Source organism: Myxine glutinosa, unplaced genomic scaffold (genome assembly GCF_964187855.1).
Source record: "Myxine glutinosa unplaced genomic scaffold, kmMyxGlut1.1 SCAFFOLD_3790, whole genome shotgun sequence".
Lineage (NCBI taxonomy): Eukaryota > Metazoa > Chordata > Myxini > Myxiniformes > Myxinidae > Myxine > Myxine glutinosa.
In genome coordinates this window covers 1,743-27,326 of record NW_027619882.1, presented here as the reverse complement: position 1 = coordinate 27,326, position 25,584 = coordinate 1,743, and the positions used below count along the sequence as shown (strand labels likewise).

The 25,584-nt window shown below is 42.7% G+C and overlaps 1 protein-coding gene across 1 annotated transcript; it reads left to right on the top strand.

The window, feature by feature from the left end:
• Positions 1 to 7,641: 7,641 nt before the first annotated feature.
• On the top strand, positions 7,642 to 24,927 carry LOC137425356 (ubiquitin carboxyl-terminal hydrolase 9X; the record flags this gene model as incomplete). The annotated part of the gene is given in 4 exon segments (XM_068113704.2): positions 7,642 to 7,917; positions 20,429 to 20,554; positions 23,387 to 23,512; positions 24,061 to 24,927. Coding segments are annotated over 4 exon segments (726 nt in total), but the record flags the coding sequence as incomplete, so codon positions are not given.
• Between the last annotated feature and the right edge of the window lie 657 nt (positions 24,928 to 25,584).

Sequence of the window (25,584 nt, the reverse complement as noted above, 5' to 3'; positions counted from 1 at the left end):
CCCCCCGCCACACACACACACACACACGCAATACACACACACACACACACATCCCCACACACACACACACACATCCCCACACACACATCCCCACACACACATCCCCACACACACATCCCCACACACACATCCCCACACACATCCCCACACACACATCCCCACACACACATCCCCACCCACACATCCCCACACACACATCCCCACACACACATCCCCACACACACATCCCCACACACATCCCCGCACACACGTCCCCACACACACATCCCCACACACACGTCCCCACACACACATCCCCACACACACATCCCCACACACACATCCCCACACACACATCCCCACACACACATCCCCCCACACACATCCCCACACACACATCCCCACACACACATCCCCACACACACATCCCCACACACACATCCCCACACACACATCCCCCCACACACATCCCCCCACACACATCCCCACACACACATCCCCACACACACGTCCCCACACACACGTCCCCACACACACATCCCCACACACACATCCCCACACACACATCCCCACACACACATCCCCACACACACATCCCCACACACACATCCCCACACACACATCCCCACACACACATCCCCACACACACATCCCCACACACACATCCCCACACACACATCCCCACACACACATCCCCACACACACATCCCCACACACACATCCCCACACACACATCCCCAAACACACATCCCCCCACACACATCCCCCCACACACATCCCCCCACACACATCCCCACACACACCATCCCCACACACACATCCCCACACACACATCCCCACACACACATCCCCACACAAACATCCCCACACACACACACACACACACACACGCACACACACACACACACACACACACACACACCCACATCCTGCCCCCACACACACACACGCACATTCCCAAACACACACACACACACACATCCCCTCTACCCCCACCCACACACACACACCCACACACAAACACCCCCACACCCCTCACCCCACACGCACACCCCTCCACACATACACGCACACACACCCCCCACCTCCACACACACACACACACACACACACACACACACACACACACACACACACACACACACACACACACACACACACCCTATGGCGCACATTTCACGTCAATCCGTGCAATGCTTGCAGAAAAAGCGATTTTTAAAATAAAATAAACGTGAAATTGCAGAGCCAGAATTATTTATTTTATCTGAGAATTCAAACGAGGTTTCTTCTTCTTGAGCATCTCACAACTCTGTGTCAAATGCGATAGAGTTAAAAAAAAGTCAGAATTTGACCAAATCTGTTTTATTCGTTTGTTAATATACCTCAGCTGTTGACAAATCTTCAATTATAATTTTATTTGAGGTTAAAATGACCGCGAGAGGTCGTGTGATCGTGATCACGTCCTGGAAGGACAAAATGGTGCATTTCTTCTTCTTTCAACAATAAAGACATAGCTTCGAGACCGTACATCCAATCATTTTGAAATTTTGCACACTTGTTCTGCTTGATGAGAGCTACATTGCATTAAAAATTCAAGTCGATCAATGCAGTGGTTCAAGGGTTATAAGCTTTTTTAAATTTTCCTTCCATTATGTATTGCGGCCAAACCATGTGACTTATCAAAACGTCTCAAGTAACGTTGAAACATCCCCCCATGAGGAACATTTGTGTAAAGTTTCCACTCAATATCTTCACAAATAATGGAGGTGATACCATTTCTAGTTTGTGCTTAAAAACGTCATAATTCTGAAACCATGTGTCGGATGACGTTGTGCTCGGAGGCTGTTTTGTTCGTCATGGGTATGTGAATATGCATGCCAAGTTTGGGCTTGATCCGTTCAGCCGTTGCGGAGAAAAAGGGGTTTTCGTGGTTTTTCACGAAAAACAAAATGGCGGCGGAACCATGTGACGTATGACTTCGAAATTTTTTGCATTCTGAGTTTTTTTAACTACGTATCTGGGGAAAAAATCTCATTTTCGGGGGAGAAAAAATTTTGTTTGACGAATTCTAACCTCTTAACGTTAGCATTTTTAATATACTCGATACATATATTTTTTGTTCCCATTGCAGAGTTCTTTAGAATGAGCCATTCCTCAAATTTTTCCATTGAGCCCTTTCGGAGATACAGAGGGGCAAAGTTGAAGGTGTTTTACAAGAATGGCGCCCATACCATGTGACCTATGACGTCAAAATTCGCATTAAAAAATTATACGAGCCAAGACGATAATTTGGTGAAAATTTCCTGTCAATCCGACCGAATGTTGCTGAGAACATTAATTATGAAGTTTTCGGAGGTGCAAACTAGGGTGGAAGAATAATAATAAGAAAAACTCTAGCAGTAATAATTGGTTTACTCTCCATTTAATGGAGAGTAAACCTAATAATAATAATAATATTAAAATCTAAGTTTATATAGCGCATGGTGATAATTTCATATCCTCTATGCGCTTTACAAAAAATTATAATAAAGAGCGATCACAAAGATCGTGCAGCCAAGTTGGGGCGCATTACAAAGTTTTTACTATCATCACATCATAAATGAACATGAAAGGCGATGTCAAAGTTATTGGCAGAGAGCGAACAGCACGCCTTGTGCAGGATCTACACTCGATCTGCTCGAGTGAGTCGACCATGCACTTGGTCTCAGGACAATAGTATCCCCCTCAGAATGACTCGTATGGATACAGAGTGGTTCGCGAGGTTACATCCTGGCGAGGGTTTGCAATCTCTGATTGCTCTTTTTCCTGTTGTAAATGTGTTGTGTGCAGTAAATGTTTGGAAAATTTCTGAGAATGGTGAAAGAGTGAAATTATAAAAGTGAATTACGAGTGTGAAACTACAAGCAATATATTCTGGATGTCATGAGTGAAAATTGCGGAAGTATTGTTATAGCAGAGTCTGGCGTCACGCTGTGATAACTGTCCTCTTCGTGGCCAATTGCCATGAAGAGCGCCATTTGGAAACCCAAAGGTTCGTGGTTAAGGATGGGGGAGTGCTCCGTTAACTTTAAGGATTTGAAGAAAGACTTGAGGAGTATTCTTATGTGCAATCATCCTCATCTTAAGGATTTTTTCCTCGAATTTTCTATTTTTCCCTTCAGGATGCTTTATGCAACCGGGCCCATAACCTCTTCCCGTCTTGGTTGACAGAAGTAATAAAATGCTCGATGAGAATCTAATTAATTTTACACAAGAATCATTTTATTCCTCTTTCATCTGGAAGCACTGTTCCCCATGCAACATATACCAAGCACTATTTAAAATTACGTGCTCATATTACGTGTTGTGTTGTTTTCTGACGTCTCTTCCTATCTCTAATCTGATTGGCTTCCTGGCATCACAATGGCTCCTAATGATTTCCTCAACTTCAAGGAAATCCTTAGCTGAGGATTTCCCTCATCGTTATTTATTTCAACACCACTTAAGGAAGTCCTTGGTTAAGGAATTACAGCATACCTTAAGGGGAAATCTTTCCTTTAGGTTAAGGAGTTTTATGCAAGTGGGCCTGTGTCTTTGGAAACATGGAGGGGATCAGGACTTTTTTTTTCCTTAGGCATACATAGTCTGCTTTGCTTGCCAAGCTTTCTGCCTTTGGAATACAAGGCCACCTTTTTACGACGTAACCCATAGTGCAAAGCCGTCTAGAACAATGTATGTCCGTATCCCCTCAAATGTACACCAATCAGAGCTGAGAATCTGGTCACGTGACGGGGGTGATGTGATGTCATTATGGCGGTATGACGACTGACTCTGCACACCTCCATTTTAATTCCAATTTCGTTCAGGCTGAACATATCATTAACCTGTCATACATCACAATAACCATGCTCTACCTTTGTTTTTCATTCAGTGTGAAACACAAACAAACCGATTGTTAATATGACCATCAAATATCACCTGGTGTTGGCCTAATGGTTAGGGTGGTGGGCTTGAGATATTAAGGTCCTGAGTTCGAATCCCGTTGCATTAACGCCAGGTGGGGTTGACTCAGCCTGTCATCCTTCCGAGGTCGGCAAAATGAGTACCAGATAATTGGTTATAGATCAGCGGCAGACGTGCCCACAGAAAAATGATGCAACCAGCAAGCCGGGTGGTTGAACACGAACCACCACCACCACCATCAAATATCGAAAGCATCGGCGTTACGGTTCTTACGGCTCTTCCAACAACACGGTACGTATATAGGCCTTAGGCTTCATGCCTTCATGCCTCACCTTCAGGCCGCTTTGGACAAATGAAGCCCAGGTTTCTTAATACAGTAGTATCGTTTCAGTAGTATAGTTTTCGTTATAATAATAATATAGTAAATATAACCATAACACTTTAATCCCAATGTCGTGAATGCAAAGTTAATGAATTGAAGCAGTGTATGGTTCATGAATTGATAAGCGGTGTACGGTACTAATAACCACGGAAGTAAGGAGTTGGCCTCGTTTTTTGATGGTAATATCATTTTCGTAATAATGATAACGTAACGCCAATATTATAGTAAATATAATCGTAACACTAATCCCTTCGTAGTGACTGCAAAGTTACTGGAGGTTAAAATATATCAAAGTAGTGGCAGTTTTGTCCGTCCGTCATGCTGTCATTACGTATTTTTTTAATGGACTAAAAAAAAAACTTTAAATGGACTAAAATATTTTAAATGCACCTTTTATTGTTCACTAATATATACATTACAACAAACGTAGGCTATATGTAAAAATGGAATTGTCCACGGTGACGGACTGCTTCGAGATTTAGAGTATGGTACTTCAAAACAATTTAATACTTACATTATTTGCTCACTGGTATCTCCACCCAGGTCATACTATCATCTTCAACTAAAGTATTATCCTGTCACCAGCGATTAAGACCGCTGGATGATGAATAGCCGAACGTTTTTGCTCCCGAGGTGACCTACCGAATATGGCGGTTATGAGCACGCGCGAGATGGAGGCTGTGACGTTTACCTGAACGGAACACACGGGTTTACACTGAAACCACAACAAATAAACGAGCACGACGATTAAAATGCAACAATAATGAATTTAATGAAAATAAACCAAAAAATAAAATGAATGCTGAGGTAACTAAAATAATCTACTGTGAGGTACCTCTATGCAGTCTCGAACACGCACACAGGGAAAAGATAACAAAATAAAAAGAAATCCACTTTGGCCGAGCGGTACTTATCGTTGGCCTCAAAATGGGCCCTTTTCCAAGCTGATGGCTGTCGGAGCCTTGAGGCACCCATGTGGGAAGCGCTCAAAATGGCGGCAGCACCGCGCTTGAAGTTGCCACCAGCGTGACGCAAGCAGACAGGACGGCCTCCCTTGAGTTATCCACCGTCTATTATGGAGGGCAGCGTGGGCTCCAGCTCTTGTGAGCCAACAGTCAATGCTCTGCGATCACCATAGAGAACAGCTCTCCTCAGAAGAGCACACAATCGATCTCCCTCAACAAAATCGCCAGCGTCCTGCTCCTCCAGCTCTGCTCTCTCCTATCTCTCGAAGCTTCTCGCTGACGTCACCCCCGGCCCTAGTCACTCTGGGGGTGTGGCCTGCCGGCTCTGCTCTTCCACACCCATCGTACCACTCTGGGGCCGTGGCCTTTTGCCACGAGTCTTCATGTATGTGGGCTTACTTGCCATGAGTGTTCATAGGGCTGGCGCTGCTACAAAACATAAGGGATTGATCACTGGGGAAAACTAACCTTAATCCCTACACTAATTAGCATGCCTTCATCCCCCGTGTGAAGAACACATAAACAACCTTAAGGGTGTAGTACTGGTGAAAAATTGAGAAAACTACATAGGTACCTTTGAGAGGCCTTTACACAAAAACAAAGTCAAGTTAATATCTAATTTTCAGTTTTTCTTGAAAGATATAATCTTGGCTTTAACTCAGACCAGTTTCAACGCTTCTTTGTCATATTACATGCATATAATTTGCATAAATTAGACCGTCAATAAAAAACAAGGAAAAACAAAGAACACATTTCTACTTCTATCTTCTATGTCACCTATCATTCTTTTCGCACAAAACTTGGTACATGTATTATACATGTGTTACACGACTACCTGATGAGAGGATTTTGTGAAATTATGTCAAATGTTCACTAATTAGCTAATTATGCCAATTACCAGATAAAACTTGGTTGTCCTTCAATAAATCCACAATGGCTACTCCTATAAACAAAAGCCTTCATCATTTTGAAGGAAGTGATATTCTGAATATCCTGTCTAAATTTCAGCCCAAAAGAATGATGCATTTCCCAAGTTATAACAAATTTCATGCAAAATATTATATTGAATTGAAATTTGAATTTTTCAATAATTAGGGGTACTTCTATGACCTCTAATAGCATGATTCTTCTTTATAAGACTATAAGGAAACTGTTCAGCTAAAAAAAAAAAAAAAAAAAAATCTCCTGTTCACCAGTACTACACCCTTAAGCTACAGTTTTCCTACTTACTGTTCATTGAGATTCCTCCTACGTGTCACACGGCCCAAGCTACATCCTATACAGTTCTACCTTTCCTACGGTATGCTTTCACCAACCTCCCATAAACGTAACAGTATCAACAAGCCTGGCTATGCTGCTGTTAGACTTTCGGTCTTGTTCCTTTAAGGCCACCTTTTGATGGGCTCATTTAACCCCACAAGGTGGGAGTAATTGGGCCCATTAAAAGTTGCACACATATAATCGCAATATGTGATTATTTCCCTGCTGCTCTCTCCTCAGACAGATTGGTGGCCTCTCCTTTCTGCTCTCTCTCCTCTCTGCTGTCTCTCCTCAGGTCCAGGTAACACACTTTGTTCTAGCAACCCCCTCTTTGTGAGGCAACCTCACTGCTCACCTCCATTCCTTTCTTCCTTCCTTTTCCAGTTTGTGGAACCTCCTACCTCATTTTGTTTAATCATCTTCTCTCCAGAGCTGACAGTTGGTAGTGCACTGCCACTTTGCTGAATGGCAAGGTCATAAGTTTCAAGCTGGATACTGGCACAGAAGCCAATGTGCGGCCTAGGTCTGGTCATGTGTGAAACCCCTTGATAGACTGAATTGTGGTCATTGGTCAACCCTTATGGACAATGTTGATGTGAACTGATTAACAGGAATGTCTTTAAATTAACTTGGTGAGCATGCTAAAGATTGCTCGCTTGGGTTGTGGCTCGCTGTGAGACATTAACCACAGTGTAACAGTAACTTGTTACCTCATTTCAGTACCTCATTTTGTTTAACCATCTTCCCTTCCAGAGCTTTCAGTTGGAAGTACATGGCCACCTTGGCTTTCCCTCCACCACTACCACATATGGCATTTTCTGTCCTCCTGTATTCTTACCTATCTATCACCATTTTTTTTTTGCAGATTGCTGTTTCCTTCCCTCTTCCCTCTTCTCTCCTGCTGTTCATGCATCTGCTTGATTGGTTGTTCCATGGTCAGGACATTGTCTTGTACCTTTTGTCACCTGTTCTTATGAGAGCCTAGATTTTGCACAAGCAAAATATACAATCAATAAATTAAGCATAAGCAATGTCAGCAAGTACATCCTTCTTGTTGCAGCATCCTTCTTTATTTTTAATTTTTTTTATTTTCTCCAAACATCATCTGTTCAGGTTGTGTACTCCTTATTGATGCCTGCTAATGTTCCGCTGGGTGATGAAGCGACGGACTTCCAGTTCAGCTTCGCTCGCAGTGGTGGGACGCAGCTGGTGCTGTGCATGCTTGGTCGAAATAACTTCCTACCCAATGCTGATTCTGAGACTCGACGCGCTGCCTATCACACTGCCCTGAAGATTGCCAAGCTTCTACTCACAGCTGTTGCGTATGGGCATCTTCGTGCAATTGCGGAAGCATGCCAGGGTTCCGACAGAACCGGTTCCCTTTCTCAGGTTCAGATGTGTTTTTTGTCCTTTCCATTTGCTTTCTGAGAGGGGGTGGGGGTAAAGGCTTGATGTGTAGATATTCAACGATTTTAATTCAACTCAATGTTTCATTATATACACTGCTATGCAGGAGTTATGATATATGGATGTTGTGAGCATGAACCATTTACTCAAAGCCTCCACTTGTGTTTTCTACTATTACAACAATGTTAATACAGTACAGCTTAGCTTCGTATAGGTGAAAAGAAACCAAGCTTGTCAATTAGCAATCTTTAATTCACATTGATCAAAATCTTCAAGCACTTGTGATTACAATTCAAAGTAAACTCCACCTGAACAGCTGATACAAAGTTTGTCATTAATCCATCACATTTACCAATCAAATCTAATTGATGACTCATTGTCAGATTTTCCCCCACTACACATCCATAAAGTTAAATTCTACAACTGCAGTTAAATTAGTTATTGCTAATCCCTGTAGAAAAGATGCATTTACTTGCAAATCAGGGGACTAGTCATTGCGCACCCCCTGCACAATCCGATTCCCCAAAGCTGAACGAAAAAAATATATATATATATATATATATATATATATATATATATATATATATATATATATATATATATATATATATATATATATATATATATATATATATATATATATATATATATATATATATAGATATATATATAGATATATATAGATATATATATAGATATATATATAGATATATATATAGATATATATATATAGATATATATATAGATATATATATAGATATATATATATATATATAGATATATATATATAGATATATATAGATATATATATATATATATATAGATATATATATATAGATATATATATATATATATATAGATATATATATATAGATATATATATATATAGATATATATATATATAGATATATATAGATAGATATATAGATAGATATATATAGTTAGATATATAGATAGATATATAGATAGATATATAGATAGATATATAGATAGATATATATATAGATATATAGATATATATATAGATATATATATAGATATATAGATATATATATAGATATATATATATATATATATAGATATATATATATATATAGATATATATATAGATATATATATATATAGATATATATATAGATATATATATATAGATATATATATATAGATATATATATATATATATATATAGATAGATATAGATATAGATATAGATATATATATATATATATATATATATATATATATATATATATATATATATATATATATATAGATATAGATATAGATATAGATATAGATATATATATAGATATATATATATAGATATATATATATAGATATATATATAGATATATATATATATATACACACAAACGTGGGAATATGGATTTTTTTTGATTTTTTTTTTTTTGTCTACAAGATCAAGGCTCGTGAAAGAGCAAACATTAATCAAGCAAAAAATCAAACAGACACATAAAACATGTAATAAGGGCAGCAGTAGACAAGATGGGGAGAGATGGGGAAGCACACAAACACAACATTTGAGAGCAGGGACATCGGGAGATCTGTGGGAGGGAGAGGGATTGGGGGGAGGAGGCGTGGGAAGGTGCGGGGGTGGAGGGGAGAAGTATAATACACAAGGACACTGCAAGGACTTCCAGGAAAGAAGTTGGTATTTCAAAAAAGTGGATCTGGGGTGAATTAGCGGGGGTAGAAAAGATCAAGGTTTTGGATTGGGGAAGATAAGAGATGGTGGTGAACAGCTGTGTTAAAGACCTGGAGGGAGGAGTGGGATTGAAGAGAGTGAGGGAGTTTGTTACAGATGCAGGAGAAAAGAGTAATGAAGGAGTGAAGGTGAGCAGAGAGTCTTGATTTTGGCAGTTTTAACCATAAGAGGGTTGCTGGCAGATCTTGTGCGACCTGTAGGAATATTTGGGGAACAGAGCCCAGAGAGAGCTGGGGGAGCAAGACTGGAGAGGAGTCTGAAGAAGACAGACCACCAACGTGCCTGTGGTGAGTAAGTGAAAGGCCCTCGGAGATAGATTCCAATGATTCTGAAAGCTTTGGTTTCAACAGTGTGAAGCTTAGCTCGGTGTGAGGCAGGATCACCGGCCCAGATAGGCTATGAGCCAAGGGGGTTGGTCGGTACCATACAGATGGAGTAAGGCTCATTGTGATTTTTAGCAAGATATATGTCCCTAGATATGAAAAAAAAGTGATAGCAGTGTATAACTCTCGGCCATCTCTGTGTTATCACCCGAAATATTATTATAGGCTATGAGCCAAGGGGGTTGGTCAGTACCATACAGATGGAGTAAGGCTCATTGTGATTTTTAGCAAGATATATGTCCCTAGATATGAAAAAAAAGTGATAGCAGTGTATAACTCTCGGCCATCTCTGTGTTATCACCCGAAATATTATTATACGCCTGCTTCGCTTCGCCAAAAAATGTGATATTTGCTAAAATTGGAATAAATATGTTTTTAAGGACCACAGAGTGCCAATAATTTGCATACTGGATGCCAACTAATATAGTAATAGAAATATAGAACATTTGTGGGGGTAATTTATCAAAATATTGATATAATGACAAAAAATGTGTTAAATTTAGTGAAAAAGTGGTCGAAATCGCTTCGAGTTCAGAATTCACATTGTACATTTTTGTCAATATTTCAAAAATGAAAACTCCCAGAGTAACATTTGACCCCTCAAAATCTTCGCAAGGAACCACTGCATTGGAATATATCATTACTTTGTAATATGGTGGTTGTTTGGGGCACATATTTTGGCAAAGTTCAAAATATGTTCAACCATACCCCCTAATTTTGATATTTTGGAACGAATCATAGCTTTTGAACATTTTAGGTTTATTCATCTACTACTTTTGGTATCTCAGTGTAATTTTTGGTATTAGCTAGTATCCTAAAGTAGGTTTGTAACATCAGCTACATTATATTTCACAATGCATGCAAACTTGCTCCACACTCTAGGTTTATCATGATCTCTCGAACAAATACGATCTCGATCTCGGCACTGTGGTCCTTAAAAACATATTTATTCCAATTTTAGCAAATATCACATTTTTTGGCGAAGCGAAGCAGGCGTATAATAATATTTCGGGTGATAACACAGAGATGGCCGAGAGTTATACACTGCTATCACTTTTTTTTCATATCTAGGGACATATATCTTGCTAAAAATCACAATGAGCCTTACTCCATCTGTATGGTACCGACCGGTCAATTTGGGGGGTCTGGCTCATAGCCTAAGAGGGGAGAACAGTATTCCATTGAGCTGCGGATGAAAGCCTTATATGTGGTGAGGAGCTCAGGTGTGCCAAGGAAGGACTTCGCATGACGGGGGATGGATGCCCAGTCGGTGACTGGCTTTGGAGGCCAGATTGGAAATGTGGTTTTCCCAGGAAAGATCATGGCAGATAGTGAGACCCAAAAGCTTGAGTGACAGAACTTCTTGGAGAGGATTGTTCAGAAAGTAGATGGGAGGATTGTCCAGTCGGTCTTTTCGGAGAGATAGTAAGAGTGTGAGATTTGTCAGAATTGAAAGACATGATCCACTTGTTTGACCAGTCTGATTTTGTCCAGGTCGGCAGAGAGTGAGGAGAGTGCAGACTGCCGATCTGAGGGATGAGGAATGGAGCAGCAGAGAGTGGAGTCATCAGCAAAGAGATAGAGAGGATTTTAAAGAGAGTCAGAGAGATCATTGATGAAGACCAGAAAAAGCACAGGGCCCAGAACACTGCCTTGGGGAACTCCAGCCTGAACAGGAAGGGGGAGATGAGAGAAACCCATCCAGGGCCACATGTAGACTTCGACAAGAGAGGAAGTCCGCAAGCCATGTGTGGAGATTTCCATTGATACCATAGGAGGAGTGTTTGGTGAGCAGAGCGGGGTGCCAGACCGCATCGAAGGCACGTGATATGTCAAGGGACAACAACAACATGCATTTTAAGGCCATTTTCCCTGCTAGAGCGGGGGTTAGCCTTGCGGTCCCCATGACAATCTTCTCCATTTTGCCCGATTTTCTGCATCTCTCCTTGTTAACCCCCTTGCCCGCATTTCTTCTTCCACCATCTTTAGTCAAGTCTTTCTCGGTCTTCCCCGTCCTCTACTTCCTTCGACATTAACTTCCATCACTCTTCTCAACCAGTCACTTTCATCCTTCCTCAATACATGACCAAACCATCTCAACCTGTTCCTCTTCACAGCATCAATCACAGGCAATATTCCCATCATCTTTCGCAATTCATCATTTGTCTTCCTCTCTCTCAACGATACTCCGCACATCCATCGAACCATTCGCATTTCCACCCTTTCCAGCCTTCGTTGCTGCTCTACGTTCATTACCCATGTCTCGCTCCCATAAATCATAACACTTCTCACACATGCAGCATACACCTTTCCCTTCAGCTTCAGCGACACTCTCCTCCTCATCAGCATGCCACTCAGTTCCCGAAACTTCTTCCATGCACATCTCACTCGAGCAACCGTTGCCGAGTCTGATCCACCTTCTCCATTCAGCATGTCTCCGAGGTAGCAAAATGTTTTCACACCTTCCAGCTTCACGCCGTCTCCAAGATCCAACTCAACATTTCCTCCATCTGTAGCTCCCTCTGTGCACACCTTACATTTGAATGTAGCTGCCACACTGGTAAATGACCCTCTCAGACCACAACATTTTTGATGAACCCACTCAGCACACATTGTACATTGAATGGAGTTCACTCCGACACCCTTCCTGCACACAGCACACGGCCACTTCCCAGTTCTTTCCACCTCACCACATGCTTTACCACTTGCCATCACCTTTGTCTTTCCGATATTCACCTTCAGACCTTTTGTCTCCATACATTCCTTCCACTTGTTCATCTTTTCCTTCAGTCCATCCATACTTTCCGCAATCAACACCAGATCATCTGCATACAACAACTCCCACGGTAAACCCTCCTTTACGTTCTGAGCCAGCACCTCCATCACAGCTACAAATAGTAGTGGACTTAGTACCGACCCCTGATGCACTCCCACCTTCACCTCAAACTCACCACTGTTCCCGTCCTTCGTCCTTACAGCTGTGCGCGCTCTTTTGTACATTGCCATCACTACTCTGATCAACCATTCCTCCACTCCTAACTTCCTCAATGCCCATGTCAATACTTTGCGTGGAACCCTATCGAATGCTTTCTCCAGATCAACAAACCCAAAAAACAACTTCTTCCTCTTATCCATGTACTTCTCCTGCAACTGCCTCACAATGAAAAGCGCATCTGTCGTTCCTCTTCCTGGCATAAATCCAAACTGCATTTCGTCGATCTTCACTTTCTTCCTTATCCTCCTCTCCAACACCCTTTCCAATACCTTCATTCCATGCTCCAATAACTTTATCGCTCGGTACGAGCCACACTCCAGAGGGTCACCTTTCCCCTTGTATAGAGGGACGAGGGTACTCAGTTCCCAATCCACTGGAATGCGGCCTTCTTTCACCACCAGATTACAGATCTCTGTCATTCTCTTCACACCCCAACTTCCTGCTGCCTTCAACATATCTCCCACAACTCACGTCAGCCCTCCCGCTTTTCCACTCTTCATTGCTTTTATCGCTTCCTCAACTTCCTTCTCAGTTATCTTCTCTGCCCGTCCTAAAACTGGGTTACTCTCTATGTTGCCATCCCATTCATTCTCTGTATTCAACAGCATTTCCATATATCTTTTCCATCTTCCTTTAATTCCATCTGGGTCGACAACGATTTGTCCCACTTCATCCTTCAAGCAACTCACCCCCATCACATCACACCTCTCTTTCGCTATGTGCTTTGCAATCCTGAATACTGCTTTCTGACCCTCTTCCGAATCCAAGCGTTCTCCGAACATTTTCCTACATGCCTCCTGCGCCTTTGCTACCTCTTTCTTTGCAGCCTTCCTGGCTGCCTTATAACTTTCATGCTCTGCTGTTTCTGCTCCCGTACCCTTCGCCTTCTGCCACTCTTTGAACTTCTTCCTCTTCTCGTCAATCCTCTTTCCAACTTCAACATCCCACCACCATGTTTCCGAGTTCCTCGGTGGTCCTTTTGTCCATCCACATACCTCACCAACGGCTCCCAACAGACTAGCTTTCATTGACATCCAACCACTTTCAAGCTCAACCACATCATCCTCTACCCTACTCAGCCTCTCTTTTAATGCCTCCCTTACTGTCACCTCTTTCAACCTCCACACCTTCATTCTCGGTTGGTACTTCACCCGCCAAGCTCTCCTCGCACCTTTCACCCTTATGTCGCAGACAACCAAGTGGTGCTGTGAAACAGCCTCCTCCCCCGGGATCACCTTTGTGTCCCGGAGGTGCCCCCTATCTCGCCTACGCACCATCAGGTAGTCAACGGTTGTCGTCGACCCACCTGACGTGTATGTAACAAGCTTATTGTCCTCTTTCTGGAACTGAGTATTACAAATCAACAAATCAGTTCCATCAGCAAACTCCAAAATCCTTTCACCTTCTCCATTTCTCACACCATATCCGTAACCCCCATGAACTCCCTCAAAACCATCCATACTCCTTCCCACATGTCCATTCAGGTCTCCTCCCACCACAACAACTTCCTCATCTTTCACGTTTTCCATCAGCTTCTCTATCGCACACCAGAACTTGTCCTTCTCTTCATCGCTTCGACCAACCTGCGGAGCATATCCCGAGATGACGTTCACCAAGAGCTTTCCAATCATCATTTTCACCATCATCAACCTATCATTCACTCTAGTCACACTCACCACACTGTCTTCAAACTCCTCAGAAAACAGGACACCAACACCATTCACGCCCTCCGGGCACCCTTGCCACACAAACTTGTATTTCTGTCCCTGCCTACCCTTCACCATTCTCACACCACTTCCCTTCCATCTCGTCTCTTGCACACAACATATGTCCACTCTTCTTCTGACCAATACTTCCACCACTTCTCCTGATCTCCCTGTCGTTGTCCCTACATTCCATGTCCCAAACCTCAGAAAGCGATCTCCACTTCGGGCTGCACCCTGCCCATATGTACTTGTGATTGTCATGGTTCTCTTTTTGAGGCAATGTTTTTATGGCCGGATGCCCTTCCTGACGCCAACCCTCTTAGTCGTCTCTTACGACACGCAGGGATACGGTGTACCTATTCTGACCAGGGTACACACTGGGAAACGTTTAAAACATGGAAATTCTGGGGGGGGGGGGGGGGGGGTGGCGTCAGCATCACGGCTGCGGTTTAAACATATTCCAACAATATCCAAACAGAACCATGAAAACCCTGTAAAAACAATCCGGGAAAAGTCTCCAAACGAGAACGTGGATTTGAGAAAGAAGGAGCAGAGGCGTCAGAAAACGAGATACAGGGGGCGGGGCACAAGCCGAGACGAGGAGAGCGAACAAGCACGTGTCCGGGAGGAGAGAAAGAATCAATATAGAATTCTTTGTCTCGGGAGGTGAGGTGAGGGGGAGAAAACAAAATAAAAGAAACAAGCAATACAGCGAAGGATATGTCAAGGGAGACAGCTCTAATTTCCTGTTTGGCATTGAGGACCTCCATCCATTGTTGAGACAGCAGAAGCAGCATGTCCAGAGTGGTGACCTGGTCTCAAACCAAAAAGTGACCAGACCAGTGACCTGGTCTGATTACCCTTTGTTTGAAGCATATATGAAACAAATGTATGCTTTTATAACAAAGTTATAGTGAAACAAACAAGCTGGGCTCGGGTCCAAAAAGACCCACGAATGCTTTCTAGGTTTACAATTTAAAAATATAAATTCCCCCGATCTTGAACATAAAAATACCAAAACAAGAAGACGTCATGCGGAGCACGATACTTGCAAAATCCGCCCCCCACCCCCAAGAAAAAAAATTCCATTGATACAGCAAATTTTCCATTTCATCAAGATTAAAATTGACAATCTTCATCAAAGCTCGGGTCAACAGGAAGATAAGTGATGATTTTTCAGATGAAAAATGATGATTTTGTAAGGTTGACCTTGAGTTGACCTTTGACCTTTTGATCTCAAAAATAGTTAGTTTCCCTATTTAGTGACTCGATGTGCAAATGCTGTTCAATTTTCAAGTCAATCTGATGAAAATTGAGGATTTTAAAAACTTGGCCTATGTTGACCTCATAAATAGTTGGTTGAATTCAGTGACCATATATGTATATCCTCTTAGAATTTCAAGTCAATCAAATGAAAATTGGTGATTTTAGAAATTTGGCCTTTGTTGACCTTTTGGCCTATGTTCACCTGAAATATAATTTGTGGTCCAATTCAGTGACCAGATATGCAAGTCTTCTTCAAATTTCAAGTAAATTGGATGAAAATTGAGGATTTTAGAAATTTGGCCTATGTTGACCTTTTGGCCTATGTAGACCTCAAATATATTTGGTGGTTGAATCCAGTGACCAGATAATATGCAAGTCCTCTTCAAATTTCAAGTCAATCGGATGAAAATTTGAGGATTTTAGAAATTCGGCCTATGTTGACCTTTTCGCCTATGTTGACCTCAAATATACTTGGTGGTTGAATTCAGTGACCAGATAATATGCAAGTCCTCTTCAAATTTCAAGTCAATCGGATGAAAATGCATTCTAAAGAAAAATCATGCTGGCCCAAAAAGACCCACGAATGCATTCTAGGGGAATGGAGAACTGGACTAAAAATATACACTGAAAGGCTAAAATATACACAAGAACACAGAAATTGGCTTACCCCTATGGAACAATTGTTGAAGGTGTTTGGACAGATGTCAGTTTTTTTTTTTGATTTAATCAGTGTGTGACTTTGAAAAACTGAACTTGGCCTTGCTTGAAGCCAACAATTAAGCATGAGGAGGTTTGATCAAAGTTTGTGGGTGCATATTCTCAAGTGGTGTTTTGCTGAAATTGATGGTATATCATCGTATGGGTCGCTGCGTCCTTGGACGACACCACACACGCACGCACGCACACACACACACACACACACCAATGTGTGTGTTACGGAATGAGGTGTTTTACGGCGGCCGGAGTACAAATTCCGCCACCAACCTCCTGGAGAGAAGACCGAGTGAGTTGGTACTCATTTCGCCAACCTCGAAAGGATGACAGACTGAGTCAACCCCTTGGCGTTAATTCAATCATCAACCAGGATTCAAACCCAGGATCCTGGGATCCCAAACCAGAACCCTAACCGCTAAGCCAACATCAGGCTATGGTATATTGACTGCAGCAAGGTACAAAAAATTTTAATCCACCATGGTATTCCCATTGGCGCAACACTTGTCCAAACTTCATGCTGCAGCAAGATAATGATCCAAAACACTCAGTGAGGATAATTATGATTCCCAGAGTAAGCATTGCTTAATCTTGGTGTACATGGTCTGCTTTTGAAGAATAATTTTTACATTATTTACTTTGTAATTATTATTGTTTAATATATTATTATTATTATTATTATTATTATTATTATTATTACTGTATTAAATTTTCCTCATGTAATGTAATGTAATTTAATTTTTTAATTTTCAATTCGTTTTTTTTCCCCCCAATTTTCTATTTTTCGTTTTCAATTTCCAATTATTTTGTTTTGCAATTACAGTATTTAAATTATCAAATTATTTATTTTCAATAATTTTCTTTTCTTTTCTTTTTTTTTTTTTTCAAATATTTTTCCTTATTTCCAATTAAATATTTTTCAAATTTCAATTACTGTATTTAAACTTTTTTGATTTTTTTTCCCCATTATTATTATTATTATTTATTATTAAGATTCATGATGCAGAATTTCAAGTGCTACCAATGGGCTATTATTATGAGTTGGCTATACTGTACTGGGTTACCATGAGCAATCTCTGATTGCAGCACTCTTGTTGAAATGTTTTCTGCAAAAGATAGAGTAAGCTTCAGTCTTTCAACGTATGGAATGGTCTACCTCAAATCCCAGATCTCAATATTATTGAAGCTGTATGGGACTATTTGGACAAATAAAAAGTAAAAAAAAAAGAATCACAGCAACTTAGATGATCTTTGGAAGAAACATGGAACACCGTTCCAAGAGTTTGTTTTTTTTAAATTTACATTGTCCCAAGAAGAATGTCAATGGCTTCAAAGGAAACGGGTGGATATACCCACTTTTAGTTTATATCAATGTATGTGGGTGTATAAGGCAACAGACTGTTGCTTCGATCGCTCCTGAATTTATTAATTTATTTATTTTTCATGTTGGAAAATATGCTGCGATATATTTGCTGTGAAGAAATATGACGATTTTGGAAATTTCACAGTACTCTGTGCAATATATTTCATAGGCTAATGCTGTCTATCTTTCCCCTTCCCCACCCCTCTGCCCGAAAACACAGAAATTCTTCTTGGAGCGATAAATTATGTAAAAGTTGCTTCAAATTAATCCAAACCTCCAGGAAAATTATAATGCTGCCTCAATTTATCTCTTTCAACCAGTGCAAGAATAAAAGGCTTCCTTTTATTTTTATTTTTCTGTTGTGGTATTTTCCCATGGGCTTCCAGATTGTGTGTGTATATGTATTGTCGTGCGGACACTCTGTGAAGACAGAACGTCAACGGATGGAATCGAGCTTAACGAGGCGACAATCAATTAAATGGCGGATGGATACACGAGCCGGGGGGTTGGGGGAAAAATGCCGCGGCTTACCTTCACGGCCCCGACGATGTCCTCTCCCTGTGGAAATTAACTCAAGCGAGAACCGAATTCAATGTATAAAAATAAATAATTATTATGGAAACCGAGATCAATGGAACGCGACGATAAAAACTAAACACCCTATTGAGCGCTCGTAAACACACACTTCGAAAACACGATGGGAAGGATAATAAAATAAACGGTTCGTCATGTTGTGTTCTGTGGTGCGTCTTATCTGTGCCTGGCAGTGTCAGGGATCGTTCAGGCTCCATCCGACGCGGCTCTGGTCAGCGCGAACCGCTCGGTCCCGTCTGCTGGCGTTGTTCTTTGAAGAAAGTATATTACCACGTGTACAAGTTATAATTCTGAGATTATGTTAGTGCTTGGCTGCGTGAACCTAAGCGCAATGCCTCCCATGCATGTTAATATTGTTACTGATCGCGGTTTAGATGTTATGATGGGCCGAGCGGATGGTCCAACCGCGACCGTTACAGGATCCCTGACTCACCCGATTCACCCAGAACTTTGGCCGTATCGCACCGCAGCTGCCCAATCTGGGAAAAGACTAAAACGACGAAACGCAAAGAGGAAAAGGAATAAAACGAGAAGACGGACAGAAGAGTAATTGGATTTATTGTACACACACAAGCAAAAAGGAGCAATCAAGTTTATTTACAACACATAAGACGCAGGTGACACAGTGCAAATACTAGCTTATACAGACTTAATTAACCCAGGGACAGAACAAACAAAACAAACTCACGTACACAAGAAGGATGGAATGGCAGGAGGTGGATGGCTGGAGGGAGAGGAAGGTCCAAGGGGGTCCTGCAGCACAACTTGCGCGTTTAGCCGCCGCCGTTCCTTCACGGCCTTGCTCAAACCGCCGTTCAGGCCCCCAAGCTGCTGTTGTGGCTGCTGTGGACGTCGCGTGCTTTGCCAGGCCTTGTCCGACTCGTCTGGTCCAACCCTCAACTCTTTCTTGGTCCACTCACTCTTTACCACCGACTCCTCACTGCAACCAACGCAACCAACTGACCACCACCACCGACTCCTCACCGCAACCAATGCAACCAACTGACCACCGACTCTACTGACTGACTCTTCACGACTCTCCCCCGACCAACTCACTTGCGCGCCTTTTATAGCGCCTCCGGCGATTAAGCCGCCGGCCTTTTGGACACGCCCATCGGGGTGCTCACCTCGGCCCTGGTTGGTCGCGCGACCCTCTGGCTCCGCCCTTGATGACGACGGGCGGGCACGCCTTTCTTCCCCGACTCGAGCACATGTTCAATGGCGGTTTTGGAGGGGAGGTAATTGGTAATCGAGGGTTGGCAATCACGAGAGGGGATGTAAAAGGAAATGGAGATTTTGGGGGATGGGAATGAAAGGGGATCTATTCTCTTTCACTGGTGCAATGGAGTACTTCAATTAATGGGAGACACAGCCTTACTCTAAAACACAGAATAAGAGATAACTATCAAACAGGGATATTCTATTCTTTGGCTGACGTGTATGCTTGTGGACTAATTATGGGATGCCCTTTCACCTTTACACAGCTCCGGAGGCAGGGGGCGCAGAATAAACAATAATAATAATAATACAGCACACAATCAAAAAAATATACAGTTCTCATATCCGCAACAATATTATCTAGATTTAATAAATCTCTTGTACCTTGGTCTGAGTTTGAGATGGTGCTTACTCTGTGTATTTGTCGTGGGTTTCCCAATCCCTTCGACACACGCACGCACGCACGCAATTATATGGCTGATATAGTTTATACATTTACTGTATATACGGTTTGTTTGTTTTTTTCATCAGGTATCGGCAGCAACGCACAACCAGGCGGTAGTTCTGCAGGATGCTCTGCATCTTGTACCAAGTCTTACGGCTGAGTGCACTTTGCGTAATATCGCGATGCGTCTTGGGCAGCAGATCACGAATGAGGTGGGGACACTTTTACCTCCTTTGCTCATGGGTTGTTTTGTTTTCTGAACCGAGGTTTCTTGCATTGTAACTAGTTGAACCCGCGGAACTTCCATGCAACAGACGGGGCGGATTTGAGGTGGGGAGCACTTGATCAAGAGAATACACAGATCTCTGGGATAAATGGAATTGTGCCTCAGTGGTTAAGGTGTGTGTGAACTGTGAATCTCCTGTTATAACAATAGGTTGTGCAGCAAAATGCTGTTCGTTTTTTAAGTAAACATTGCTGTCAAATTGTACGTCTCGCAAATCGCCTTTATCCAGGTTATCTGCAAATACGCCAAAGTGTGCCATTTATGCCAGAGTCTCTTGTAACTACACACTGGTATTCCATCTCAGCCACATGGATTTACCATCCCCGCAAAAAACCCTGAGACCGGTCCCAACATATGCGTACATGATGAACAGTTTTCCGTCTCAGGTCGACATGATTGTTGTGATCACCTTCCATCAATAAAGCGAGACTTGAAAATAAACAGTTTCCATCACCAAATAAATCATCTTCACAAAAAAAACTCCGATTGTTTGGACCAGTAAATATCGCCATTTTACAACAAAAAGAACTTCTGCACAACATGTTACCTTCTGAACAACAACTACACCTCCAATAACAGGATTCCTCAGGAAAAAGAAATATCACCTCAACATTACCTTAACAACAACAACAACAACAACAACAACAACAACACTACCTCTTCAGAGAAAGAAACTGTTCGAGGCCTGAACGCCAAAATCCTGAGGCCCATACATATTATGGCCTTCTCAAAGGCCGTCTTGGCTGCAACCTTTCGATATATATTTGATAATCCTTGCTTTACACTGAAGGGGAAACTGAAATGGAAGGCATAACGATTGTGAATATTGGACTGTATAATGCTTCCGCAGATGGCTTGGGCCAGCCCAAGCAGGAACATGGTGGCTGAGGCTCGCTGTGCAGCCATTTGGTGTAAGGCATTCCTTCAATGGTCTGCCCACTGATTCACTAATACATAGTCTGTCCGTTCATCCATCCAAATATCCAATCAAAAACCACAGTTCGGCTATTTAGTAATATAGATGACTAGCAGAAGTACCCGGCATTGCCGGGCGGGGGAGGGGAGGGGAGGGGGAAGATGAGGGGAGGGGAACGGGGGGGAGGGGAGGAGAGGGGGGGAGGGGAGGGGAACGGGGGGGAGGGGAGGAGAGGGGGGGGGGAAGTACCCGGCAATTCCGTGTATAAACGTGAGGGAGAAGAGGGGGGAGGGAGGGGGGGGAGGGGAGAAGGGATGGGAGAGGGGTGGGAGGGGGAGGGGGGAGGGGGAAAAGGGAGGGGAGGGGGAAAAGGGGGAGGGGGAAAAGGGAGGAGGAGGGGGAAAGGGGAGGGGGAGGGAAGGACGGAGAGGGAAGGGGAGGGCCAGTCAACAATGACGTTGCAGTTCTCATGGTCGGAGAGCAGCACAACAATCGCGACATCGTCCTGAATCTTCGCAACAGCATGAAGCGGATTTTGGAGACTCACCGATCCTGTGACGCCCTCCAGTACCGGCGTTGCCGGGCGGGGGAAGGGAGACCCGTACATTCGCCCTCTCGACTCAAGCTCACTCGGACAAAAGCCTCGCACAAATTACACCGTGAAGGCCCAATGGCCATGTCTATGCCACAAATCAAGTGCGTGAGCGAGTCGGGCGCACTGAATTGAAAATATATAGAACGCTCATTCTCCGTGAAAAGTGAAGCTACAATATTTTTGAAAAATTTCATTGGTTGCTAGGAGACGGCAGCATGTAAAAACCGTTTGAATATTTGAAATACAGTTTGATCCAGAGGTAAGTGGTATGGTCTTGCTGGTTGGTGGACACGATATGTGTAAGGGAAATTATTTTGGTGTCCTGTATCTGGTCGTGCGAGTTGGTGAACACGGTACATTTAAGGGAAATGATTTTCTGTCATTCTTCTGAGTGGTTGCTTCTCCTTCCCCGTATTTTTGTTCATTTTATTGTTTTTTTCCACTCTCTTGAGTTGTGGGCCTTCCTTGAGTGGTATTACATTTATCATCATCATCATTGGAATGTCTGTTGTAAAGATACGGACATCAAGTCCGTATCTTGACGCAGAGAGCATCAAGCACCATCTTTTTATACCAGGCAACGGCAACGGCAACGCACTAACGCAGACCTCGCTCGGCCCCGCCCACAGCAACCTCTCTCGGCCCCGCCCATAGCTGCCTCACTCGGCCCCGCCCACAGCGACCTCGCCCGGGCCCGCCCACAGCGACCTCGCTCGGTCCCGCCCACAGCGACCTTGCTCGGTCCCTCCCACAGCGGCATCACTCCGCCCTACACGGCACTATCGATATATTATTCGTACAATGCCGGGTACTTCTGCTCGCTGAAAACAAATCTATGTGAAACATGCTAAATCATGCTAAATACTAATCATGCAGAAGTACCCGGCAAAAACGCAATCGCTCTGAAATACGTGCGAACGCGTAACTGAGTTAATGGCGGCAACGAACATCACTTGATCGCTCTGAGCGAATCAGCGCGCTGCTCTGCTGCCGGTCAGATTCCGGTCATAATATTTCGCGCTGAGATAAAAATATGGTAAAAACATATTATGAAATAAATGTTTAGGTCAGCCATGTTCGTCCCAGGCTCAATGGCCATGTCTGTGCCAAATATCAAGTACGTGAGCCTCTCCGTTTAGGAGTCTATCGGTAACATTACACACACACAAACTGTGTTTTATATATATAGATGCCGTTGGGTTTTGGTGTACAGTAATACCTTTTGCTTGTATGCTTTTGGGCTGCAGGCAAGCAAGAACATCCCTGACATTTCCGTTATTCGAGCCATCCAGAAGATTGCTTGGGCTTCAGGCTGTGGAAGCATCACCCTTGTCTTCGCTGCGAATGAGGAGATCTGCAAAGTCTACCAAAAAGTATGTCTCAATACAACAACAACAACAACAACAACAACAGGCATTTTAAGGCCATTTTCCCTGCAAGAGCGGGGGTTAGCCTTGCGGTCCCCATGACAATGTTCTCCATTTTGCCCTATTTTCTGCATCTCCCCTTGTTAACCCCCTTGCCCGCATTTCTTCTTCGACCATCATTAGCCAAATCTTTCTCGGTCTTCCCCGTCCTCTACTTCCTTCTACATTCATTTCCATCACTCTTTTCAACCAGTCACTTTCATCCTTCCTCAACACATGACCAAACCATCTCAACCTGTTTCTCTTCACAATGTCTTGTCTCAATACTCAAATATAAATTGACAGGGTGGCAATTGTCACAGCCACTATGATGTGCATTTCTCAATCTAAAGATTGGACAAATTCCCTTTCACCGAATGCAGGTAGGTAGAACACCGAATTATAGATTTTTTTTTTTCATCCTGTCCACTCTTAAATTCTATAATAATTATTGGCTTCTAGATTATAAGTAGTGTTGGTGATTTTGTAACACTGGCTGTGATGGATCTGCTCAGAATGGTGGTGGAAAAGACCCAGACACAGAAGATGAGCAGGTGTGCTGTGAGGCTCTTGAGGTGTTGACCCTGTGCCTTGCACTGGCTCCCTCTGGCTCTGATCTGCTTAGCAAAGATCGAGCCTGGCAGCTATTCATCGTTGACCTTCTGCTGCACTGTCAAAGTCGGTATGCACATTTGTCTCCTTTTTGCCTTTGATACTTCACATTGCAATTTAAAGATGTTTTGGCAAAATGGGTGCAATCATATGATATTACCTGAGTATTAAACATTTTTGCTTGCACCAAATGGAAAAGCAAGTGATGTGGTCTAACAAGCCTCAGGTAACTTTATTTCAAGAAGACCAAATAACGGAAGACCACATATTGCATTGGAGCCATCAGAAGGAACCCGAATCAGCAGAGCAAATATGGAGGCTTCAGGTGGAACCTGGATAGGATTCGGGTTTCAGCTGTAACTTGTCTACCCTCAAATCCATCCAGGCACAGTCAAGTGAGCCTTGCAGAAAAGTTTCCTCAATAATTCACTTTAATACATATATATATATAGAGAGAAACAAGAGTATTGCGCTGCAATACATGTCCCCTACCGGCAGTCTGTCGTCCGGAAAACTGTTGGGGAAATTACCAAAGTTCAAAGTGCCATAACTTTGTCAAAAAAGATCGAAATGTCGTGAGGTTAGAACTTGATCTGTAACTTATCATGAGGAAACCATGTACCAAGTTTGAAATCATTAGCATGAAGAGTTTAGAAAAAAAGTCCGGAAAACTGTTGTTTGCGAGACGGACTGACGGACAGACAGACAGACAGACAGACCCCTCCGGAGTCCACCGGAAGGGCACCAATAAAGAGCAAAAGAGATGAATGAAAAAAAAAAAGAATTAGAATGAATCATACTAAAATACGCAATTTGGTGTCTGAGGATTTTTGACCGTGATACATTCGGTCGTCACTTATCCAATATCAACCAAACATGACAGGAGGACTCAGGGTTACATGATTGAGGTTGTAGCGATTTAACCCCCCCCCCCCCCCCTCCCACCCAAGAGGGTTTTCCCTTCCCAAGGGGTTGCGTGTTGAGGTGCATATTCGTGCAAAGATAGCTTTATCGTGGCGTTTTTCCAAAGCCGCTTCTCATAACAAACGTAAAAACAACACGAAATACAATAGCATAATATTAATGTTATTAATACCAATAATATCCCCTCTCCCCAAGGGGTTTTCCTCCTTGAACAAATGCCATGTTGATGTGTACAACCAGCTTATCGTGCCGTTTTGGGGGAGTAAAGGCCTATGACAGAGGTAAAAATATTAAAAACCACAAACACGTTTGATTACCTTTTGATGCAGTTGCTCCTGCTGGTGTGTTCATTTACCAAGAAGCTTGCTAGCGCTTGCCAAGCCAGCCATTCCTTATGAATGGTTTTGAATGGAGTGATTGCTCGAATGCTTAAGGCTCTTGGAAGCTCTCGGCAAGAAACTTGGTAAATGAACACACCCCGATGTTCTTGAAGCCTGACCCTA